Raw genomic sequence first — 21,710 nt, forward strand, 5'->3', positions numbered from 1 at the left:
AGGAGTATTGAGAGCTGGTCAAGCCATTGTCGTTCTCTTCAGAGAGGAGAAAATAAAGATGTTCTCTGTGGTTAGTGATCTAGTGCAGTTTGGTAATGATAATTTTATAGGGATGACAAATAATTAAGTATGCTATTAATGAAATATTAAACTATTGGGGATTTTGAAGGGCTCATATGATTAAAAGCTTTTTGAAGCTTTGAAGTGGGAAATTCAGATGCAAAGGTGGAACACTACCTCAGAAAGGAAGACTTTTTCAGGATGTGGTAGTCTGACATTTTCACAAAAGGTCAAAGACAAAGGATTTGAAAAGTTTTAGAAATCTTTGACCATAGAAGTTTGCATGCTATAGGTGCTGAACTAAAAGTAGAATTCATATCTTTAAAAGCAAAGTGTTTTCTGCCTGTTCAACATCACACCTACTGCTTTTCAACTTTTTCTTTTTTGCTTTGGCTCTTGGTCTGTGTTCTTGTGGGCTATTTATCTGTAGTACCTGATATAATGAAAACAGTATTTCAGAAGCTTCAGAGACTTTTGCACTTTAACACCTAGAAATATCCAAGTTACTAATTTAAGGAACATGGATGGTGTTAGATTAGCACTGACACTAGTCTAGGTCTAGAACAAGAGCTAAATTCTGGTCAGGAACCTCCCTTCTGCCACCACCTTGTCAAAAATTGAAATGTTTACTTTTTAAAGTCTTCAGATGGGATTTCTTCAGTTTTCCCAGTGAACAGTCAATAAACAATTTGAGAAAGAAACAGTTTTAAAAAACAAACAAAACCTAGAGAATGAATAGTTTTCAGATGAATGTCTTAAATAATAACAAGGCTTACTATTGAGCTGAAAGATTTTCTTTTTCAGAATTTTTTTCTAATAACATGCAAAGCTAATTTATGTTCTTTCACCAAACATCATTTGTGGGGTAATTTGGTTTAGTTTTTTGTCCAAGGATTTTTTTGTCATATAGCTCATATATCTGTTACAGGCAAATATTGCTTTGCAGAAGGGAAAAAAAGGTTCTGTGATACAAGTGGTAAAGCATATCTCTTGCTCACTCTCCTTCCTGAAGGATGTGTGTTTAAAAAAAAAAAAATCAGCAGTAAGTGGTCTCAATGCAGTTTATCCTTCTCTTAAGGCTGGGGTTTTTTTTTGTTTGGTTTGGGTTTGTTTTTTGAGGGGCTGTTTTTTTCCTTTTAGAACCTGTATTTCAGTGATGTGAACCAGCTGCCCTATTTTCTGTAGTTTCCATACCAAGATATCCCAAATGAGTAAATTAATTTTCTCCTTTTTTATGAACTCATAGAAATGGAAAGAGAATGTAAAAATGACCTAAAATACAAGTGTGTGCCTAAAGGAGGAAAAACAAAGGCTTTATTTTTCCTGGACCTAGAGTCATCTGCGATTTTGGCTGGTCATTTGCATTACTTAAAGAAACTACAGCCTAATTCCATTTAATGGCAGCTACCAACCATTAAGAACACAGGAGAACAGCCTGTATTTGAATGTTGCTGGAAGATGTTCTGTGTGTTAAATATTAGACCATTTTTTTGGAACTACTCTGGATTCTTTAGTTGTAAGAACTGAAAAGTCACAGAGTAATTCCAATTGGAAGGGACCTCAGAAGATTCTAGTCCAGCCTCCTGCTCAAAGCAGAATCATCTTTGAGATTAGACCAGGTTGCTCTTGGCTTTATTCCTGTGGGCCTTGAAGAGCCACCAAGGATGGAGAATGCGCAGCCTCTACTTCCAGTTTTTAAGGACGACCAGTAGTTGTTGAATGGCTTTTATCTCAAAACCCATCTCAGAAATGTAGTATTTTCATCAATTATTTAGTATATTAGATTGGTTTAGTGTTCTAACCAGTTCTAAACTGTCCTGAAATAGTGGAAGGCAAAACTCTTGATGTAATTTTAAGGACAAAACCTGTCTTGTCTCTGCAGGAACTGGACTAGAGGTAAAGGCTCTTTCCACATATTCTTGTCCCCTGCAAGAATATGTGCATGATCTCATGGGTTCTCAGATTCTCTCTGTTTTTCTTTCTTTCTGGTTATATATTTGGCCAGTATGTCTGCTTCCATAGAGAGGGTTTTTTCCACATAAGTTATTCCAGGCGTAGCATATCACGCATCAAAGCAACCTGTGCTGCCAACTTTTGGTTTAGGTTTATATGAATAAGGCTCAGCCAGGAGCCTCTAGAATGTAGAAATGAAGGGAAGAATTTAGTCTTCTGTCTATCAGCAGACCTATTTTCCTTTGTTTACTGAAGTAGCTGATGAACTAGATTTGTCTTCTGGGAGAATGACTCAGGCTTTTAAGCATACTGAGATTTGAATTTGACTACTCATTGAAATAGTGTGGTTGATCCAAATCTTGCTGAGCATATTTGCACAGTAAATGCAGGCATTTAGCTTTTATGGCACAAACTTACCTCTGGGACTCAGACATATTGCAAGAGAGCGATAAAAATACTAAGCGCTTTGCAATATGATATCCTGTTACTATATTTACTTGCGTGGTGTATGACTTAATCAAGAAGCATCAGTTACCACCATAACAGATACCCAAGAAACACATTTCTTTTTGCTATTATAAATAGGCAAAGTGGTACAGATGATACTTTTACAGGATTTTGCATGAGATATACACTGCATGTCAAAATTACCTGTCTGTTTTAGGTCCGTGCTGATTGCAAACAGCCATACTTTGTTTAAACATTTAGCGGTAAAAAAGTTCACTTGCTCTGAATCACAGAAAGATCTGCTCTGTACCTTTGGACACACTTCCCAACTTTGCAGGTACTTAAGGAAAAATACACACTTACAATTGTATCTGAAATTTCTTTTATTGTTGCAGGTTATTTTAGTATCTGCTAACAAGCTGACTCGGTATATAGAACCATGCCAATTAACAGAAGATTTTGGAGGAACTCTCACCTACGATCACATGGATTGGTTGAATAAGAGGCTGGTTAGTTTTCTGTTGTGTGTTTTTTTTGTCGTGTTTTTATTGTGTGTTCTTTTTTTTTTTCAAATGTTTAATTCTTGAGCCATGATTTTTTATTTGTGTAGAAACTGCTAAGTGTGCAGAAATTGTCATATGTGTAGTAGCGCAGTTCAAATGCATGAATAGTTTCATTATGATAAATAACACTGGATTTGCTCAAAGGATGATAAAAGCTCATGTAATTGCTTTGTTGAAACAAGTTCCTTAATGAAGCTCTTGTGTAGATCCTCACTCTAGAAGAGCCTGAGTGTTATGTAGTCCCTACAAAGGGAAATCGTTTGACTGCTGAGACTAGAAATCCAAAACAAGGAGGAAATACTTGGACTTTGCAGATCTTCAGAGGGTATCTTGTAGGCCTTGGTTCTTTTGGATTCAGAGCCAGATTTTAAGCTGTCCTACACTAAAAGCTCTATCAGTGCAGTTTCACCAGTAGATACGCAGATGGGGTAAATGTCTGGGAGCAAATACACCCCTAAATCATTAATAGACACAAATTGTTTAAGCACCTGTTGGTGCACATAGCACTCCAGAATGTTTCTATCTGTTCTTCGTTGATATTTGGTTTTCAGTTATTTAAATTGAATTTTCAAAACAATATTTAATCTTCAGTGAAACAGTGTGTTCCTTTCCCATGCAATCTATTCTTAAAATGTGCATCTCCATCTAGGATCTCCAGGTGGGATCGTGGACAATGAATCGTCCACAGTGTGTCCCAACTGTAGCTGCCCAAAGCCCTCAGAGATACCCTGCAGCAAATCCAACAGCAGAAGTCTGAGGGCTTTTCACCACATGTACCATGTTTCTGTTTTGCTGAATCTTAGCAAACTGTAACAACTTTTGTAGCAACTGAATTTAGCTTGTATTTTGTAAACCACTGTTGTGTAAGTTGGCTTTTAAGAGCTGTCCACCACATGTCCTTTTTGGTTTTCCCTGGAAGTAGTCCTAATTATGTTAAAAAAGGTTCATCTGCATGCTATTGCTTAATAATTTATTAGTACCAAAAAGACCTGAAAGTTGTTATGCATGTCATGTATGGCGCTTGATCATAATCAGTTCTGCTAAAAACAAAAACAATCAAACAAAAAAACAACCCTCAGAAGTCAGATACAGAGGAATCATCTGAAGGGTACCCAGTGTCTCACTGTACTGGCCTTGTTATCTGAGATCAGAAGTCCCTGTATTCAAATAAGCTGATTAGGGTATTTCTTTCTATATGATACATCTTCATTTTATTTTAGTTATAAATTAAAATACAGACCATATTAGTAGTGATTAAAACCTGGAATCTTCACAAAGTTTATTATTTTAATCCATTCCAGTGAGCTCTTGGATGCTTGTGTAACATGCCTTGATTCTCTAGTGTTATTTGTAAGATTTACTTAAAGGTTTAAATTAAGATGTAAATACATCAATAAGAACTTACAGGTTTTGCAGAAATCTCATAATTTTTCAGAATTTCAGAATTCAGTCCATCTTTTTTATATTCAGTGTAACATCTACTATCTCCCAAAGGAATCTTAGTGCTTTTAAGTGTTCCCTGAACAAAGCTTTGTATTTTGTACTCTACCTGGCCATCTGAATGTTGGGAAATAATTGCACTGTGTAAAGATTGAAGTCTACTAACAGAACTAGTGGATGAATTTGCACTGATGCCTTCAATGCTGCCATTTATATAATTTTCATTTCTTAAATTAAACCCCACCTCTTTAGGTATTTGAAAAGTTCACAAAAGAATCAACGTCCTTACTGGATGAGCTTGCACTAATTAACAATGGAAGCGATAAAGGAACTCAACAAGAAAAAGAGAGGTGTGTGATTCACTTTTTGAAATCACTGCTTTTGGATTATGAAATTTAGTGGGCAATCCAAACAATATTGAAAGTATGATATGCCTTAGATATTTTTAAATGCATAAACACATTCTGAAAGTTTATAATGTAGACTACACAATTCATCAGCGTGTACACGTAGATGGATGCTCATTTGGCTGTTGGCTGCCTGCAGCTGCACTTCTGCTTAGATACAATGAATTGAAAAAACGGGGGGAGGTGGCTTTCCTGTGTGAGTAAAGAAACATACAGTCTCTTAGCAGAATGCGGTATCTCTGGCCTTAGTTGAAATTTTTAGTGCTACTGTAATATTAATATTACTGTAATATTAATAATGTGTTTGTTAATTTAAGTAATTAAGTTTATTGTTATTATTAATATGTTTGTCACTTTATTCAAGATCAATAGATTTGAACTTCCTTCCCTCGGTTGATCCTGAGACGGTACTGCAGACAGGTATAGTAAGTTGAAAAAAAAAAAAAATTGGTCAATAAAGTAACATTATTCATTTTTAAGCCCCAAGTGAAGGCACAGAGGGCACAATAATTATTTTAGGCATCACCACAATGTTACAAGCTTACCAATTAATTATATCTTTGAGTTAAAAAAAGTGATGTCAACAAATAAGAGGAAGAACTCCAAATGTGTCTCTTAAATGCAGTTTTTAATAATCCTGATAACATCTTTACAGTATTACCATGATAAATATGTTTAATTTTGAGAAATCTTTGTTTTTAGACTATGTCAATATGCTTGCCTTATAGAACGAATTTGTCTCAGTAGCCACCAAACAGTTTACAATACAGATAGCATTCTCCTACACTTTTCTGGTACTTTACATCAGCCTGGTTCTGAGCTGGCTGGCTGTAAAAGTGAAGCATACAGTCTTCTGACTCTTTGCTGCTTAGACTCTCAGCATTAAACAATTTGGGGTTCTATGAAATGGGGGTTTTAGGGTGGATTTCCTATTGACTGTTGATTTGTAGTACAAATTTGCTTAAAGATTTGTGCCTTTGTAGAAGAGGCAGCAAGGCATAGTACTGAAGTAGTGATCAGCATCCGAGTGCTCAGAATCCTTATCCTACAGCCTCCTACAAACTAATGCGTGGGTCACATGTAATATTTGCCACAGAGAACTGCGGGCTTTACATGCCCTCTGTGTAAAATTTTAGATTATTTAGTTGTGGAATAATGTTGTTTGAGTTGAAAGTTGAAACAAATGTTCCTTACTGTGGTCTTTAAAGTTTTCGAAATATGAAGTGTCTGCAGGAATTGTCACTAGATTTTAGTCTAATTTTGTATCTTGCTCTAATGGTAAGGTTTTTGGACAGAACAATGCTTCAATTTTGTGTAAACAGCTGGCTTCAAAGAACATTATTTTGTATGCGTTCTCTGCTTTCTTAATTATGGCATAATGATTTTTTTTTGTGAGCTATGAAGTTTAATAACTTTAATTAAATCATGGGAGTTCCTGAAATGCAACCTTTCTCTGTGTTAAATTCACTATATTGAAAGTTTGAGAATAAAAAATTAAACTCTTCCCAATTAAACTTTCTCATTTCCTACTTTCTCATCTCCTAAGGGTAAATATGAACTAATTGAAGTTTTTAGGTAAGAGGTTTCTGTGTTCCATAGTTACAAGTACTGTTGTTTACTTAAGCTCCAAAACCACATATAAAATATAGTTCTTAGAATTTGATAAGAATCTAGGTTAAAGAAATGTTTTTACCTTGAAAATTTTAATACTTTACTACTAAAATGATAAAGTAAAACTTCAAAATTATCCCAGTAGAACTATGACTCGTGAAAGCCTTTAAATCTGTTTGCTTTGCAGCTATCTGTGCTTATATAAGCAGTATTATAAAAGATGAAATCCAAGATGTTTATTGCCATAGTATGGCAAAGTGTATTTGAATTCTTAAGACTTGTTCATTTCACAATAATATATGCTGGGTAATTTGAAGTTGCTTGCTGCAGTCTCCAAAGCCCTTGGCATTTTGATTGTCTAGATAATAGCAGTTGAATTTAGAGTGTATATTTCTACATTTTCCTTGACATATTACAATTACTATTGTAGTGGTATTTTTTTTTCTTTTAGTGAATTGGCATGTTGCCGTTTTAAGACCTGCAGAACTGATGATGTGGAATTGGCACATTTTCACTTTTGCACCAACACTTCTTTAGTGACCAAACACTGTTTTATTTGCTAACTTCTTCATTGAGCTTTTGGGGAATAAATTTATCATCAGTAGTTTTTACATCTGAAAACTTTACCACATCTTAACAATAACATTTCTCAAACAGTTTAAACAGAGGATTAAATAGTCAAAACATACTATTTTTTAATATATGAAAGTTAGTCTAGAGAATCTGTACCCTGATGTGGTGCTTAAGAGCACAAAGAAAGTGAGAAAAGTGAGGAAAAAAATATTGATCAAAATGCTTAGTATTCAGCTCCACGTTTTCTATGAAAGTTTTGTATTATATGTGCTATAAAAATCCTGAAAGATAACAGAGAAATTATATGCTCAGTTTATTAGTGCTTCTAGATCATTCATTTAATTTAAGAATACGATTATTTTGAGATAAATACTTAAGTTGCTACACAGTATTTTGAGGTTAAACAGAATACTTATAGTTGTTTCAGACTCAGGATTGTGTTTTGCAATTGTTTCTTTAAATTAATCAATACTGTTGTCAACATGAATGTTAGTCATGGTATCTCTTTTATAGATCCTAAATATAGCACCTGATTTCTACCCTATTGTGACTGCTACAACTCCACAAACTGTGGCCAGTGGGCCCAATGCGTGAGAGATAATTAGCTGCAAAAGCATACCACCAGATGGTCTAAAAGCAGGTGTGCTTACTCTTAATTTTTGTGCTTGTTTTTTGAATCTAAATTAACCACATCATTATGTATATTCTTAAAGGTCATGAGTTGCTATCTGAGCTACAGCAGCGTCGATTCAATGGTTCGGATGGAGGCGTGTCCTGGTCTCCCATGGATGATGAGCTCCTTGCTCAGCCACAGGTGATGAAGCTGCTCGACTCTCTCAGAGAGCAGTACACCCGCTACCAAGAAGTTTGCAGACAGCGTAGCAAGCGCACGCAGCTCGAGGAGATTCAGCAGAAGGTGATGCAGGTAAGCCTGGCGTTGCTCTGGAATTCTGTGAGGCAGAGGTTTGAGTTCAAGTCCCCAGCTGCGTTTCCTGCAAAACTAAGAATCACAGGTGACAGCTTCACACCTGTTTTCACTCCTCAAACTGCAACATGCTACTTGCACTTCTTGCTTTACATTGTGACTCCCAGAGTGGCTTTCCAAAGGCTGCTCTGATATGTGGGGGTAATTAGAAATGTGATCTCTTGCCATCATGCTGAAGAACGCTCATGTTGTCCCTTTGCTGCTTACCATGCCAGTGCATCGCTACATTGTCAGAGGGGCAGATGCTCAACCTGTTGGTAAAGAGAGGAAGAAGCACGAAGATAAGACATTATTTATTCCTTTATTTGTCTAATGATTGGCATTTTAACTAAGTTACAGTGATAAAATTTTCTGTATTTCAAGGATACTCTGACAAGAATGAATAGAAATGTTCCTAATCAATTGTGTGCTAAAGGTTGCAATGTATTGGTTTGGTCCTCTGGAAACAGGCGTGTAATTAGCACTTTCAACATTTTCTTTGCAGAGTGTCAGTAGAGAAAATTAAGGAAAGAATTAATTTATTCCTCTTGTGTTTATTATTTGAAATTAGATTTATATATTTTTAAGCTTCTGTATAGTTTGACTATGCAGAAAATGGAATGGATATTACTTTTGACCTTTCAACATTGACATTTTTAATGCATGAGGAGTGCAGATCAAGTACTTGCACTTCACAGCATTTGAGACATCAGTAAAGATAAAAACTAATGAATCTACTGAGGAAATAATTTCCATGTATGTAGTCATTCAGATTATGATAAAAAATGTAAAAAACAAATGTAATCTTTTGATATGTTGAGCTGGAAATAATTAAAAATATGTAAGAGATTAAAACAGTACTATATAGAACATATTAGTATGGCTGTTGCTATAATCAGGTGAGGTTTTTTGCTGTTTTATAGTATTGAATAAGACATTCTGATTGAAATGAAATTTATAACATACTTTCACAATCTGCTATTGTTAATGAATTTAAATAGACTTGTTTACTGGGACAGGAGGCACATTTTGCAATATTTTTATTAGAAATAGTTATTTGTTTGCTCTGTCTGCACTATGGATGCAACATGGTAAATAAGCTGGGTCGCAGTACACACGAAAAAAGTGTTTAGCTGTTTTACCTAGCTAGTCAGTTTTTATAAAGTGCGTTTACAAGCTCTCTAAATGGCATATAAATGTATGGGGGAAAACTTACTAAATCTAGAAATTGATTTAGTTTCCTTTTGATTTACGGGAGAAAATTAGGCCAATGGAGGAAAGAAAGAAGACAGTGACGGACTGGAGGAAACCAATATAGGCAAAGTGCCATGGCATATATTTTGCTAAAATGAACAGAAGTTGCAGTGTAGCATGCTTGCAGTATTTGCAGTTGGCATGGGTGTGCACATGGAAAGGTTTTCCCTTGTTTTGTGTTGCTGATGGTTTTTTAAAGTGTGTTGATTTCCTGTTAGCTTTCATTACCATTACATTCCTATTTTATTCTTTGTATAGCTTCTCATATTGCAACCACTACTCGATTGCTTTTGTGTTCCTGTTACATATTCTCTATTTGCTACCTCTGCTGTCTGTGAACTGCTTAGTTCTTACTCCTGTCTGAAAACCCTCTTATCTGTAACCATCTCTCTTCCCTTGTGCCTTCAATATCCTACCTTCTCTTTTAAACTACCACTCTCAGTTGTATTTCATAGTTTTCTTTACTTTATCTTCCATTCTGCAGTGTAAAGATGGCAATGATTTCCAGATGTTTTCTGATGAGCAGCTCTGCTACTCAGACTGCTGATGAGCAACGCTGCATGCTATGATAAATTCTAGCTTTGTTCCTCCTTAGGCAGAGGTGTTAATTACTATTTTTCTGATCTTATTTCATAGAAATTAATGTCAGGTCTTGCAGAAGTCTAGTCATTAACCATTTAAAAATATGTTTTATGAAAATAACATCACTACTTCTCAGTTCAAGTATCTATCACACAAGAGCAGCCATGTGCTAAGCTAAGCAGTCTCAGAGGCAATGCAGTGGTTGCTGGAAACTTATAATGGGGAGGTGGTCTTGGCCGGTGAGAGCACTGCTCAGCAGTGATCCTGCACGCTGCTTCACACTTGCACAAAACCTCTTGTTTCCAAATCTGAGTTTTCCAGACCACACTGAGGTAACAGGGGGACATCTGGGTGCCCTCACATGTAGCTGCATTCCCTGTTTCCCCAGCAGCAGCTGTGCAGGGGTGCTGAGCACCACAGGAAATTTCTGTCTAAATAAAAAGAACTTAGAACTGTAGAGACTTTGCCCTAGAAATCAGAAAAGAAAGGCAGGCTCAGGATGCTTTTGGAGTACATGCTCTGAAACAGTGCTGGGGGGAGTGTGAAAAATGGAGGTGGAAAGACACAGATGTGATGACTAAAAGGTGGGGTGAGTTGAGTAAACTTCTGTAATGGTGATGGTCGTTCATGATGACTGCTGCGGTGCAGCCTCGCAGCATGAGGAAAATGGTCCCATTAGTCTCTTTTTAATTTGTTGTTATGGTGTTACATTGTGTATTGTATTATATTTCATGAAAAGCTGTGCAAAGCTGTTCTGTCATCTTTGAACAAAAATTTGAACAAAGAGAGGAAGCTGGCTTCCTGTGTTTTTTCATTAAGGTTCAGAATGTGGGGGCGTATTCCTGTATTTTCTTACTTCAGGACTCCAGTAGTAAGTGATTTTTGCACTAGGTTTCATTATGGCTGTCTCTGTTTTCTAGATATTTAAGAATTTATCATAAAACTTTGACATAGACGTCATCTGGTAATTCAAATGTGTATAAGGAGACCAAAACTTGAGATACTCTGATTTTAGTAATATTAATATTAAATGAAATAGTTTCTAAAGAATAATAATCATTATCATCAAAGAAATCAACAATTGAAGTCCAAAATTATATTGCCATGACCATACAAATACTTTTTTCAAAGGCAGATCCCATGAGATATGGCCATTAAGCCTCTGTAAGAGGCTTCTGTTATTTGAATAGAGCAAATTGGAAGACATAAATATATTAAATGCTAAGTTGTTGTGTAAATTTAGATTTGGAATACATATGTATCCTGCACTTGAGTGTTAATATATTCAGCAAAATGAGAAAACTCCCAAGTATGAGTGCACTGTTATTTGCTTAGACAAAAAAAAAAATTCTTGTTTGAACATGAGAGGTCTGTTATCAAGAAATTTGTGGTTTAAGCTCTTTTATTCACAGAGATATGAATGACAAGTATGTATGTGACTGATCTTTTGCTGGCGGCTACCTGCTTTCGTGGAGCTGACAGGCTAATAAGGTTAATGAAAAGTAGTTTCTACCTAAAGCTTTTGAAGATGTGAATGGATTCAACAACAAGACTTCTCCAAATCCTAAGATTTCTTTTTCGTAAACGTATACTTACCTTGAAATATTTCTGCGTATGTTACAAAATTATTCTTAGAACAGTTTTCATGTAATTGATTTGCTACTGTATTTTTGTCATCTTTGTCATACTGACAGGTAGTCAATTGGCTTGAAGGACCTGGATCGGAACAGCTGAGAACCCAGTGGGGAATAGGTGATTCAATTAGAGCTTCACAAGCTTTGCAACAGAAACATGAAGAGATTGAGAGTCAACACAGTGTGAGATTTCCCATACCCTTTTGAAATAGCAAAATAATTCTAAGTACACAGAGTTATGAGCAATGTATTTTGGTTATAAATATCCAGGAATTTTGCATAGTGCATGACTTTGTTGGTTACAGACTAAAGTACCTGAGCAGTTTGAGAACTTAGTATGGTCATTATATGTATATGTTATTTATTTTTGTTTTCCATGTAGAAAAATACTTATTTCCACCTATGATTTTGCATGGATTTATTACATTATAGCAGTTCTTAAATTTTCATGTCAAGGAGGAGTAGTAAATTTCCTTTTTTGTCCCTGCCAAAATGGTTGAGAAGTCCTGTACTTCTCAGATGCATAAGTTAATACTTTTGTCTTTATTAAATTACGTTTACCAGAAGCTGAAACTGACATAACACTTTAATTGATCAAGTCTATACATAGTCTTGATCTATAGTTTACGTTCATAATGAAATCTTAGAGACTGTTTGGTAAGTGTACTGACTTGATGCCTTTGCTGCTCATTTTGAAAGCTTCCTAAAGTTCGGCAGAATTTTGCTGTTCCATCAGATAATTAACTATAACTGGAATATTGAATACTCAGTGTTCACAAAGGGAGTGTTGCTCACAGTGCTTTTCCTCTTTTCTGACTTACCTTGATGTAGACATTGACAATTCTCTCCACTTTTCCTAAGTTCCCTTTACAGTCAAGGCAAAGAAAATAGTAACTGGGTTATAATTTTGCTAATGTAATTTACAAAAAACAGATAACCCAAACCTTTAGTCTAAGAAACACTGCACCTTAGACTACACCAGTTCTGGTGACTGCCTCTCTGCTCAGTACAGTTTCCTTGCTCAAGTGCAGAAGTGTGTGGTTTAGGTGTCTGTGTTTGGTCAATTGAATCCCATCTCCTCTGTCTTCTTGTTGCTTTAAGCTCTTTAAGCAATTTTCTACTCTGAAAACCAGTAGCTTGTGAAGTGTAAAATAGCTTACAATTAGAATCCTAATTGGAAACAAACAAACAAAAAGTTATCCCCTGCCTACTTCATTGATAAAAATATTTTTGAATATCTTTCAGTCATATTAGCACTTCAAACTGAAAAGAGAAAACAGGAATTAATTTACTTTGTACTCATTTGGATATCTGTCACAGAGAACTATGCTTTAGCTGGGGCTGAATATGGCCCCTGAAATCATTGAAATCCCGCGGAAGTCTGCAGGCCAGCCTGCTGTTTGCTCATCAGTAAAGCACTGGAAGGTGGAACGCTGTTTGCTTCTTATGTGCTAGCAGGAGTTTGTAGGAAAAAAAAAAGTCAGAAAAATTATTTTCAATTTTATACCAAAAGAAGTAATTGGGATACGAATGGCCTACCTTAAATCTATATACCTATTTATAAATCGAAACAATATTTTTGACAACAGCACTGGAAAAATGTGCTTTGTCGTCTTCGATTTTTAAACATCTCATAATAGCTGAGTGTACTCTTCCTCTTTCATTATTTTCCTATTTTTTTTTTCTCTCCTAATAATTGAATTGGCAGCTTATAAGCTTGCTTTCTTTCATCATCGCATATTTATTGTTGATGATACTACTTGTATTTTGAAGATAATTGCAAAAATGCTTTATTTGTTTTAAAGACAGGACTTTTTTTTTGGTTCAATTTACTCTGAACTGAAAAAATAATTTTCTTAGGGTAGTTTTCTGGTTTGGCTTGTTTCTTGTTTGTTTTGTTTTCTTTTTGGGGTTTCATTTTCTGACTGTTTTATTCATGAGTAATATACTAGAAATGTTACTTTTGAGCAAATGTTGGCTGTTTCTCCATGGTTTTGAGCTGTCACATACAGCAGTGCCTAACCTTCCCATATGGAAATGATCAGGAACACACTTCTTATATCTGATTTGCCAGTCTCTTAATTTCACTGACAGCTTGATCAAAATCAGTGACTGCAACTGTTATACTTTAATCCTAAAAATAAAACCTAAAAATTATTAATCTAGATTTTTGTTTGACTTCTCATATGATAGTTGATTTGTCACGCTCAATAAGCTAAATTTGTATGTTCAGTGTCTAAAGGTAATAACAAGAGTTATGTTGTGCAAACTGAGTTTATTGGGCCTATATAGCTATAGTACACATGTGACAATGGAAGATGTTTCCATATGACGTCATCTTAGTTACCCCTCTCGGGGTAGATGAACGAATTATCCTGCTCTTAAATTTTTGGCTGATTGCTGATTTAACTTTCTCATTACTTTTTTTCCCTTCCTTGAATCTTTTCATACTCTGTTTCTTCCTGTGAGCAGATGGTAGAGGTGGCTTTGGGTAAAAAGGAAAAAAAAAAAAATCAGAACATGGGTATTTATACTCTATATTTTGCATGCTTAGTAAATGAATGATGCAAAAGCTGAAGGCATGATTTAAAAAAAAAAATTCAAACATCTCAGTAGGAGTGTGACAAGAATACTAATTAAAACAGGTATTTTAGGCCAATAGATGGTGCTATTCCATAGCATTAGAAATGCACAGGACATTTGAAGGTCACTTTGCTGTAGGCAAAAATAAAAGCTGTTAAACAAACATGTTTTCCTTTACAGGCATCTCAATCATGCAAGATGTGAATGTAATCTTGATGTATCTAGTCGTTTTTATATCTCCCAAAATTGTTAAATATTTGAACTATTTTCTTTTGTAAACATACCACTGTGACAATGCCTATGGATGTACTCAGAAATCAAAGCATTTGAAAAACAAATCTACACATTTTGAATTGAGTAGTATAAATCTTTACTTAAATAAGAAACAAGGATCAGTCTGAAATTTCTGTATGTGGATACTGTATCTGTAAGATAGAGATTACTTCCACTTTGTCAACAATAGTATTTTTTTCTAAATGTTTTAAGAAAATAATTGCTGATTTAAATCATGACACTGAAAGTAACACCTAGATAGTCTCATGAACATCTTTTTGTGATAGCTTACCACTTGGCAAATAATCTGCTTCAGTAGGGCACTATAAGCATGTAAGCATTCAAAATTTATTTTAAAATGGTGGAATTCCTCTGTTGGTTCAGTAAAATAGTGGGAGTGGGAGTTTGCACTTGGAGCTGGTAGCCATGACTCGTAATCTTCCCATCTTTCTGCACCATTTTTTATATGACAGTACATATATTAAAATGTACTGAGCATTTTTTGAGTTGATTGGCAATTAGGAATGCTTTTTCTTCCTGTGTGAGATTTCATAATTATAGTGTAAGCTGTAATAAGTGCCTTCTAAAATCAGATTATTTATTAGGCTGCAGTTAGGTATATGCCATCTTAAGAGAATCATAGAATTATGTTTGGTATTATTTTAATGCTTAATTTTCTTGTGTTTGCAGGAGTGGTTTGCTGTTTATGTTGAGCTTAATCAGCAGATCGCAGCTCTTCTAAATGCGGGGGATGAGGAAGACCTTGTGGAATTGAAAGCATTGCAGCAACAGCTGAGTGACGTGTGTTACCGGCAGGCCAGTCAGCTGGAATTTAGGCAGAATCTATTACAAGCAGCACTTGAATTCCACAGTGTTGCCCAGGATGTAAGTTTTTCTTTTTAACTTTTCACAGGCTCACTTGTTAATATATTATTGCCTTAACATTCTAAATGTTCAATATGTTGGACACAATTTAGGGGGGTGGGGGAAATATAATGTCATTTAGAAAATGCCATAAGTCTTCATTTACCATAACTGAAATACTGAGAAGATGGATTTCCCCTTTTTTAGCAGTGAAGTGCTTTGTAATAAGTCTAATATTTCAATAGCTTTTGAAATAAAATGTTTACTATTTAAAAAGTTGCTTTTCCCCCCATGTTCTTTCTTAGTTTTTGTTTTTTGGGGTTTTTTTTTGGTGTGTGTGTGTGGTTTTTGTTTGGTTGTTTTTTTGTTTGTTTAAGTAGAGGCATATGCATTAATTGAACTGCAATTTGGTGTACTTTTTGTAGTTTCTTTTTTAAATTGGCATTTATTCCTTTCCTATACTTGTCTTAAAAAAAAATCTTGGCTTTTCCCCTTCTCCCCGTCTAAAAATGTCTGCTCTTGGAATTTTATAGGCAGATGGGTAGTTCATCTTTCATCTTGACTTTCATTTCCTGTAGATGCAAATAGAAAGCAAACATTTAGAAGAAGATTGCAGACCCAGCCATCTGAAGCTCAAACTTCTTTTCAAATATCAACATTTCTGTTGTTTTTTGTTTTAGTTGTCTCAGCAATTGGATGGCTTACTAGGAATGTTGTGTGTAGATGTAGCACCAGCAGATGGAGCATCAATTCAACAAACTTTAAAACTACTTGAAGAGAAATTGAAAAGTGTTGGTAAGCAAAATATTTCTGCATTTCAGGTACACACATTCTAATGAATGCATGACAGGAAAGAAAACATCAATCCCACCACCCCTTTTAAAAAAATCCAGCCGAATAAAAATCTCTCTCTTCTGATTCCTGCTCCACCTAACTACCTTAGTAGTTCTATCTGGCAAAATGATCTGGAAATGTTTTCTTGGAAATGTTTTCCATATAATGTGTATTTGTTATATACCATTATCATGCATTTTGTCTGTAAAAAAACTTTTTCCCCCTCACTAATCATCCTTAGTATCTTGGGAATACAGTGCTTACATAATCTTTTTGTCTGCAGAACTGACCCCTTCATGATTAAGAATGTTATCCACTCATTTTTAGAATGCTTGTACTGAGTATTTTGCAGTAGCTTTGAAAATGTATGTTAATAAATGGCATGTTTAAGGTGGTTGCACTGTCAAACATGTAGAATAGCTTATTTCAGTTAGAAGGCCTAATCCGATATGTTGTAGGAGAAACCTTTGAAGCAAAATCATATATGGTAGAAGTAGTTTTGATTGGAATGTAACAGTTTGATGTGTAAACTAGATTTTTTTTTTTTTTTTTTAGGAAAACAGGTGGTCGAGCTGACAAATAATACATGTAACAGGACATTCTAAGGGTTGGCATATTTCAGTATAGAAAAATGCATCGGCCATATCAGTTTTAGTATAAAATAGTAACTTTTGCCAGCTATGGAAGAACATTCAACCTATAACTGCTTAGCAATGATAAATATTTTAAGTGTTGTGGATGAAAGACATTAATTAGCTATTTATATGCTGAGAAGTTAATTCTCAGTGACAGCTTTTTTCCTTTTCTTGTTATCTGCTAGGTTGTAAAATAGCAAAGCCTTAGCTCTTCGGTAATATAGACAAATGGTCATTCAAATGTAAAAGCTGGAAAGGGCAGTGAAAGGTACATATGTCCTTTTCGCTTTCCAGCCTTCCATCTTAGGTCCTGTTGTATTTCATCTCTCTCCTTTGGGGGAAAAAAATAAAGAATTCATAAAGGTGACCATTTACCTTTTTTTTCTTTCTTTCTTTAGACTTAGGCTTGCAAGGCTTGCGTGAGAAGGGTCAAAGTCTTCTTGATCAGATATCTAATCAGGCATCCTGGGCCTATGGAAAAGATGTGACCATTGAAAACAAAGAAAATGTGGACCATATCCAAGGAGTGATGGAAGATATGCAGCTTAGAAAACAAAGGTAATAACAGCTCTAGCCATTTGGATTTTCATGGGCTGATAGGTCACTTTATATAGGTAGATATTTTTTTAAGAGGCCATTTTGCTTTCTCTTCAGTTACGGAATGTACTACAACTGTAATTTACATTTATGGTGTATTTAAATGTGTCAGAAGCTTCTCTGCCTAATCCGTTGTAGCATATTCCTAAATCCAAGCACCTTCTGTATTTCGGTACAGGATGGAGTATTTGAGTGCTTTCTTGTACTTTTAAATGGTCAAAACTTATTTATTCCTTTTCTATGGAGTTATGGAATGGATGCAAGAGGCATCTTTTATATGTTAGCAATTTGATACAGAAAGTATAGTAAGACTACAGTATTTATGGTGGCTCTAAATTTGTGTATTAATTATGTTCAGACTTGTTTATCCTCTTCACGACTCCTGTCCTTTGAACATGGCATTTTCAGCCCTGAAGATAGGAAGAAAGATGTCAGGGGAACAGAGTACAAAATGCAGGCACAGTTTGGTTTTGAAAATGTGTATTTTTGTGAGTTTTGAAAAAAGATCGTGTGGGGAATTAAGTTTTAGTAGGGAAAAATGCTGCTGTGAGTTGAATTTGCAAAAAGGATGGATTTTGCCATCATCTTCTTCCTCCAAGACTACTTATTGTGTTTTATTTAAGATGTAGTGGTGCTGGGTTAGCTCTAGTACTGCCTTTTTTTCTACTCAACAGTGTGAAAGAATCAGATGATGTTGCTCATCATTACTGCTGCAACCCCCAAGACAATAAAGTACTCTCCATAGAAAGTGCCTGAACTTTGAGGGCAATGGCTGAACAAAAAGGTGCCTCTGGGGAACAACAAGGTCTAATGAGCATCAAGTTGTTAATTTTAGGAATTAATTCTACCACTCACTAATTCTTTTCTTAGAGAGCTTAGTGTAAGAAGCCCTGTGTTTTGGTAACACTTAGAGAAAGTAGTGTTTAAAGTATGTCCTTGGAATCCCATTTACTTGAGCACTTTTGTTTAGAGTGCCAGCTGCAAAGACCTAGAGAGGACCATGCGTCACTGTGCAATAAAATGGCAGCTAGAATTCAGTACTGAAGAAAGAAATGGATGAGTGAAGGAAAAATTATATATACCTAGTAGTGGACTCTGAACCAGCTGTTAAATGTTGGAAAACTTTTGCAAAAATTGCTTTAATATTCATTCATACCGTGAGAAGCAAGCAGAACACTAGGGATTATTGGGAAAGGAATAGAAAACTAAAAGGAAAATGTTGTTGTGCCACTGTATGGATTTGTAGTCTTTGTTTTAAGTCACTTCTGTTTTAAGTGTTACACAAATCTGGTCTCTGTTAGCAGAAGGGATATAGAATTGTGAGAAGTCAATTGAAGGATCGAAAAGTCGATAAAATGTTCAGACAAAGGTATGAAGTAGCTTCCAGATGATGAACGATTAAACAAGGTTCATCATTGTGGATGAGAGACAAAAAGTACAATAAAGACCACTATCAGTAGCATTTAATGGTAATTTTTGCAACACTGCTTTTTTTTTTTTCCAATTCTTTTGAATGTTTCTCATTATTTATAAACACATGTAGTATAATGTCTATTTCTAGGGGCATTTTGCTGCTTTAGTTATGCTTTTGGAACCCAAAAACTATTTTCCTGTGTTATTTGACCAGTAAATTTCCTTTCTGTAAGCATCACAGCACTACAGGCCATGTTACAAAAGTGCAGCACGCTAACAAAATGTTCTCTGGAAGTGCTTATGTTTGCAGCCAGTTTGAAAGAACAGATCTGTGCATACCATCGCTTGCATTCACTTCCAGTGCTGTTGTTGACATTAGTAATTCCATTTGCACTGGACAGGAGGTTCAATATTGTTGTCTACGTAGGAGGCTCTGAAATTGAAGTGGAAAGGTCGTTCTGCTGAATGTGTTAGCTTAGCTCTTGCTGTGGAAAGAAGAGAACTTTCAATACTTTTTTTTAAATTCTTATTAGAGAAAGGACTGCAAAATGTGCTTAATTGAGAACACGAGCAGTAGAGTTAGATTTTATATGAACGGGAATTTTAAATGCTTTCTGACAGGTCATAACAAAGGACATAATTTTATAAGGGTTCAATTATTACCATCTTTTGCTAAAAAGGAAAAGAGAAGATGAATTAGCATCTTTTAAACAGTCCTCATTTTATTCACTCAGAAAACTTCAGCAATAGCTCACAGTACAATTCAGAATTATGCCAGGTTTAAGCCAGCTTTCACCTAGACTTCAGTAAGATAAAGTCTGTCTTAGCTGTGTGAGCCTCTGTGCAGCAAATCTTACCAGTGCAACAAGGCAAGGAACCTGCAGTGCTGCTAGAGGCCTTGTAGCTGCTGCTGGTATTACTATCTATAGTTTAGCCGCATCAGAAGTTTTGAGGATCATGATTCCCATGGGTTGTAGTGCTCAGTTCTATTTATTGCATGTTTCTTCTTGCTATGTGAGTCTTTATGTATTTTAGCCAAGCTAAGCAGCACAAAAAAGCTTTAATCACCTTTTAATGAACACTTGCATCTTAATGTTGCTCACTGAAAACGTTGTGAAACTCAGAGTGTGTTGTGTATGCTACGCACATGTTGGTGAGTCTTTCTGTGCTACTGTTTAAGGTGTGAGGATATGGTGGATGTTCGGCGACTGAAGATGCTTCAGATGGTACAGTTATTTAAATGCGAAGAGGATGCTGCTCAGGTATGGAAATGCCTACAGAATTTCATCATTCTGGTCTTTGCAGTCCACTGGTTAAATTTATGAGTGTTGATAGCTGTGCAGTATTTTTGTCACTTTCAAATGTAGCTTTATTTTGTGATTTTGTGTAGTGAAAATAAAGGATGTGGCTGAAAATAGTGTATTGGGTGACTGCATACATGATGTATCAGTTTGTAATATTTCTTTTAAGTTTTTCTATATCCAAAGTATATGCTAATACTGAAGTCACCTCACTACTAGTTTTTATTCTTTGAACTTCTGTTTTTAAGGCAGTAGAATGGTTAAGTGAACTGTTGGATGCGCTGCTGAAGACACACATCCGATTGGGAGATGATGCTCAAGAAACAAAAGTTTTACTGGAGAAACATCGAAAATTTGTTGATGTTGCACAGGTGAAATTAATTATTTTTTTAGCAATATGGGGTTTGCACAGTTTCAGAAGATCTCCTAAATTGAATTGGTACTTACATGGACAATTATGGAACAGCTGTTGCTAGTAGTCTTAATGGTTGCCTCAGTGCTTGAATGAAGAAATTGTGATTGCTGGAATTAGTGATGAGCCTAATGAGATTTTTTGAAGTGATGCTGCAGTTCACTACCTTAGTTTATCTGCTTCATATAAGCAATGCAGACCGCAAAACAGAAAATTCACATTGACTTTCTTAAAAGGCATATATTTCAAACAGTCTTTATAGTAACTTCTGAAGGACTGCAATAAAATACTGAAATGTGGATGAGCCACTGGGTTGTAATCTACTTTGTGCTGTACTTGATGAAACAGTCTGTCTTTCTGTTGGTTTTCCAGATAGAGTTGACTGTCCTGATAGTCTGATCGTCCTGCTCGTAAGAGGAGGTTTGGCTCTAGCAGAGTTAGCGGTTGAACCAGAACAGACAGCTTTAATTCTTGACTGTAACAGCCAACTAATGAATCCTGCTGTACAAGAATCTACTGAAATTCACTGATACCATAGGGCATGTTTGCATACCTGTTTGCAAATCTTGAATATGCAAACAGAAGCCAGGTACACGTGAAAGAATTTCACTGAAGAATAGAAAGGGTATAAGCTGGGCCCTTTTCAGGTGCTTTTTATGGAATGTCTAACTCAAACTTGACAATAAACAGATGTGATGTTTTTCAAATTGTACCTGTTAGACTAGAACTGATTTTTCTCTTTTGATTAATTTGAACTGACAGTGACAAGAGGGCATTGCTGTTGCAGTGGTGTGCCACAACGCACCTGGATGCTGGGTGACCACAAACATCGTGACAGTGAAGTCAGTGAGAGTATCATCTCAGCAATAGATAGCAAGTACTTCATGTAAGATCCAAGCAGCTCTTTGAAATTTTTTAGGAAGCTCTGTTCTTTTGCCAGTGTGAAGACCAGACAACTTTCAAGTAGACCAGATCAGTTCAATATACTTTGTGGACCTAAACTGAGGAGCTTTCATAAACTTGTCTGCTATGGGCAGAGATTTTACATGTACTTCCTTTCCCATTCCCTCCAACTTTTAGAGTACTTATGATTATGGAAGACAGTTACTGCAGGCAACTGTTGTCCTGTGCCAGTCCCTGCGATGCACTTCAAGGTCCTCAGGGGACACTCTTCCAAGACTGAACAGAGTGTGGAAACAGTTTACAGTAACTTCTGAAGAAAGAGTACACAGGCTGGAAACAGCTGTTGCATTTCATTCAAGTGCTGAAAAGGTGAGTGTTGTGTTTTTAAGAAGAAAAAGTTATTATCA

At 35.7% G+C, this 21,710-nt stretch overlaps 1 protein-coding gene across 1 annotated transcript in view; it reads left to right on the plus strand.

Moving 5' to 3' along the window:
- SESTD1 (SEC14 and spectrin domain containing 1) overlaps positions 1–21,710 on the plus strand; it is a gene marked incomplete at its 3' end in the record, with an annotated part of 47,067 nt that overhangs the window by 20,921 nt on the left and 4,436 nt on the right. Inside the window, exons 5-15 of the mRNA XM_080347191.1 lie at positions 2,856–2,969; positions 4,716–4,813; positions 5,235–5,290; positions 7,768–7,979; positions 11,549–11,671; positions 15,035–15,229; positions 15,889–16,003; positions 17,076–17,235; positions 19,868–19,949; positions 20,237–20,359; positions 21,481–21,672. Coding sequence (XP_080203317.1) covers positions 2,856–2,969; positions 4,716–4,813; positions 5,235–5,290; positions 7,768–7,979; positions 11,549–11,671; positions 15,035–15,229; positions 15,889–16,003; positions 17,076–17,235; positions 19,868–19,949; positions 20,237–20,359; positions 21,481–21,672 — 1,470 coding nt within the window. The remainder of the gene's footprint in view (positions 1–2,855; positions 2,970–4,715; positions 4,814–5,234; positions 5,291–7,767; positions 7,980–11,548; positions 11,672–15,034; positions 15,230–15,888; positions 16,004–17,075; positions 17,236–19,867; positions 19,950–20,236; positions 20,360–21,480; positions 21,673–21,710) is intronic.

The sequence above is a fragment of the Nesoenas mayeri genome (genome assembly GCF_963082525.1).
Source record: "Nesoenas mayeri genome assembly, chromosome: 6".
Lineage (NCBI taxonomy): Eukaryota > Metazoa > Chordata > Aves > Columbiformes > Columbidae > Nesoenas > Nesoenas mayeri.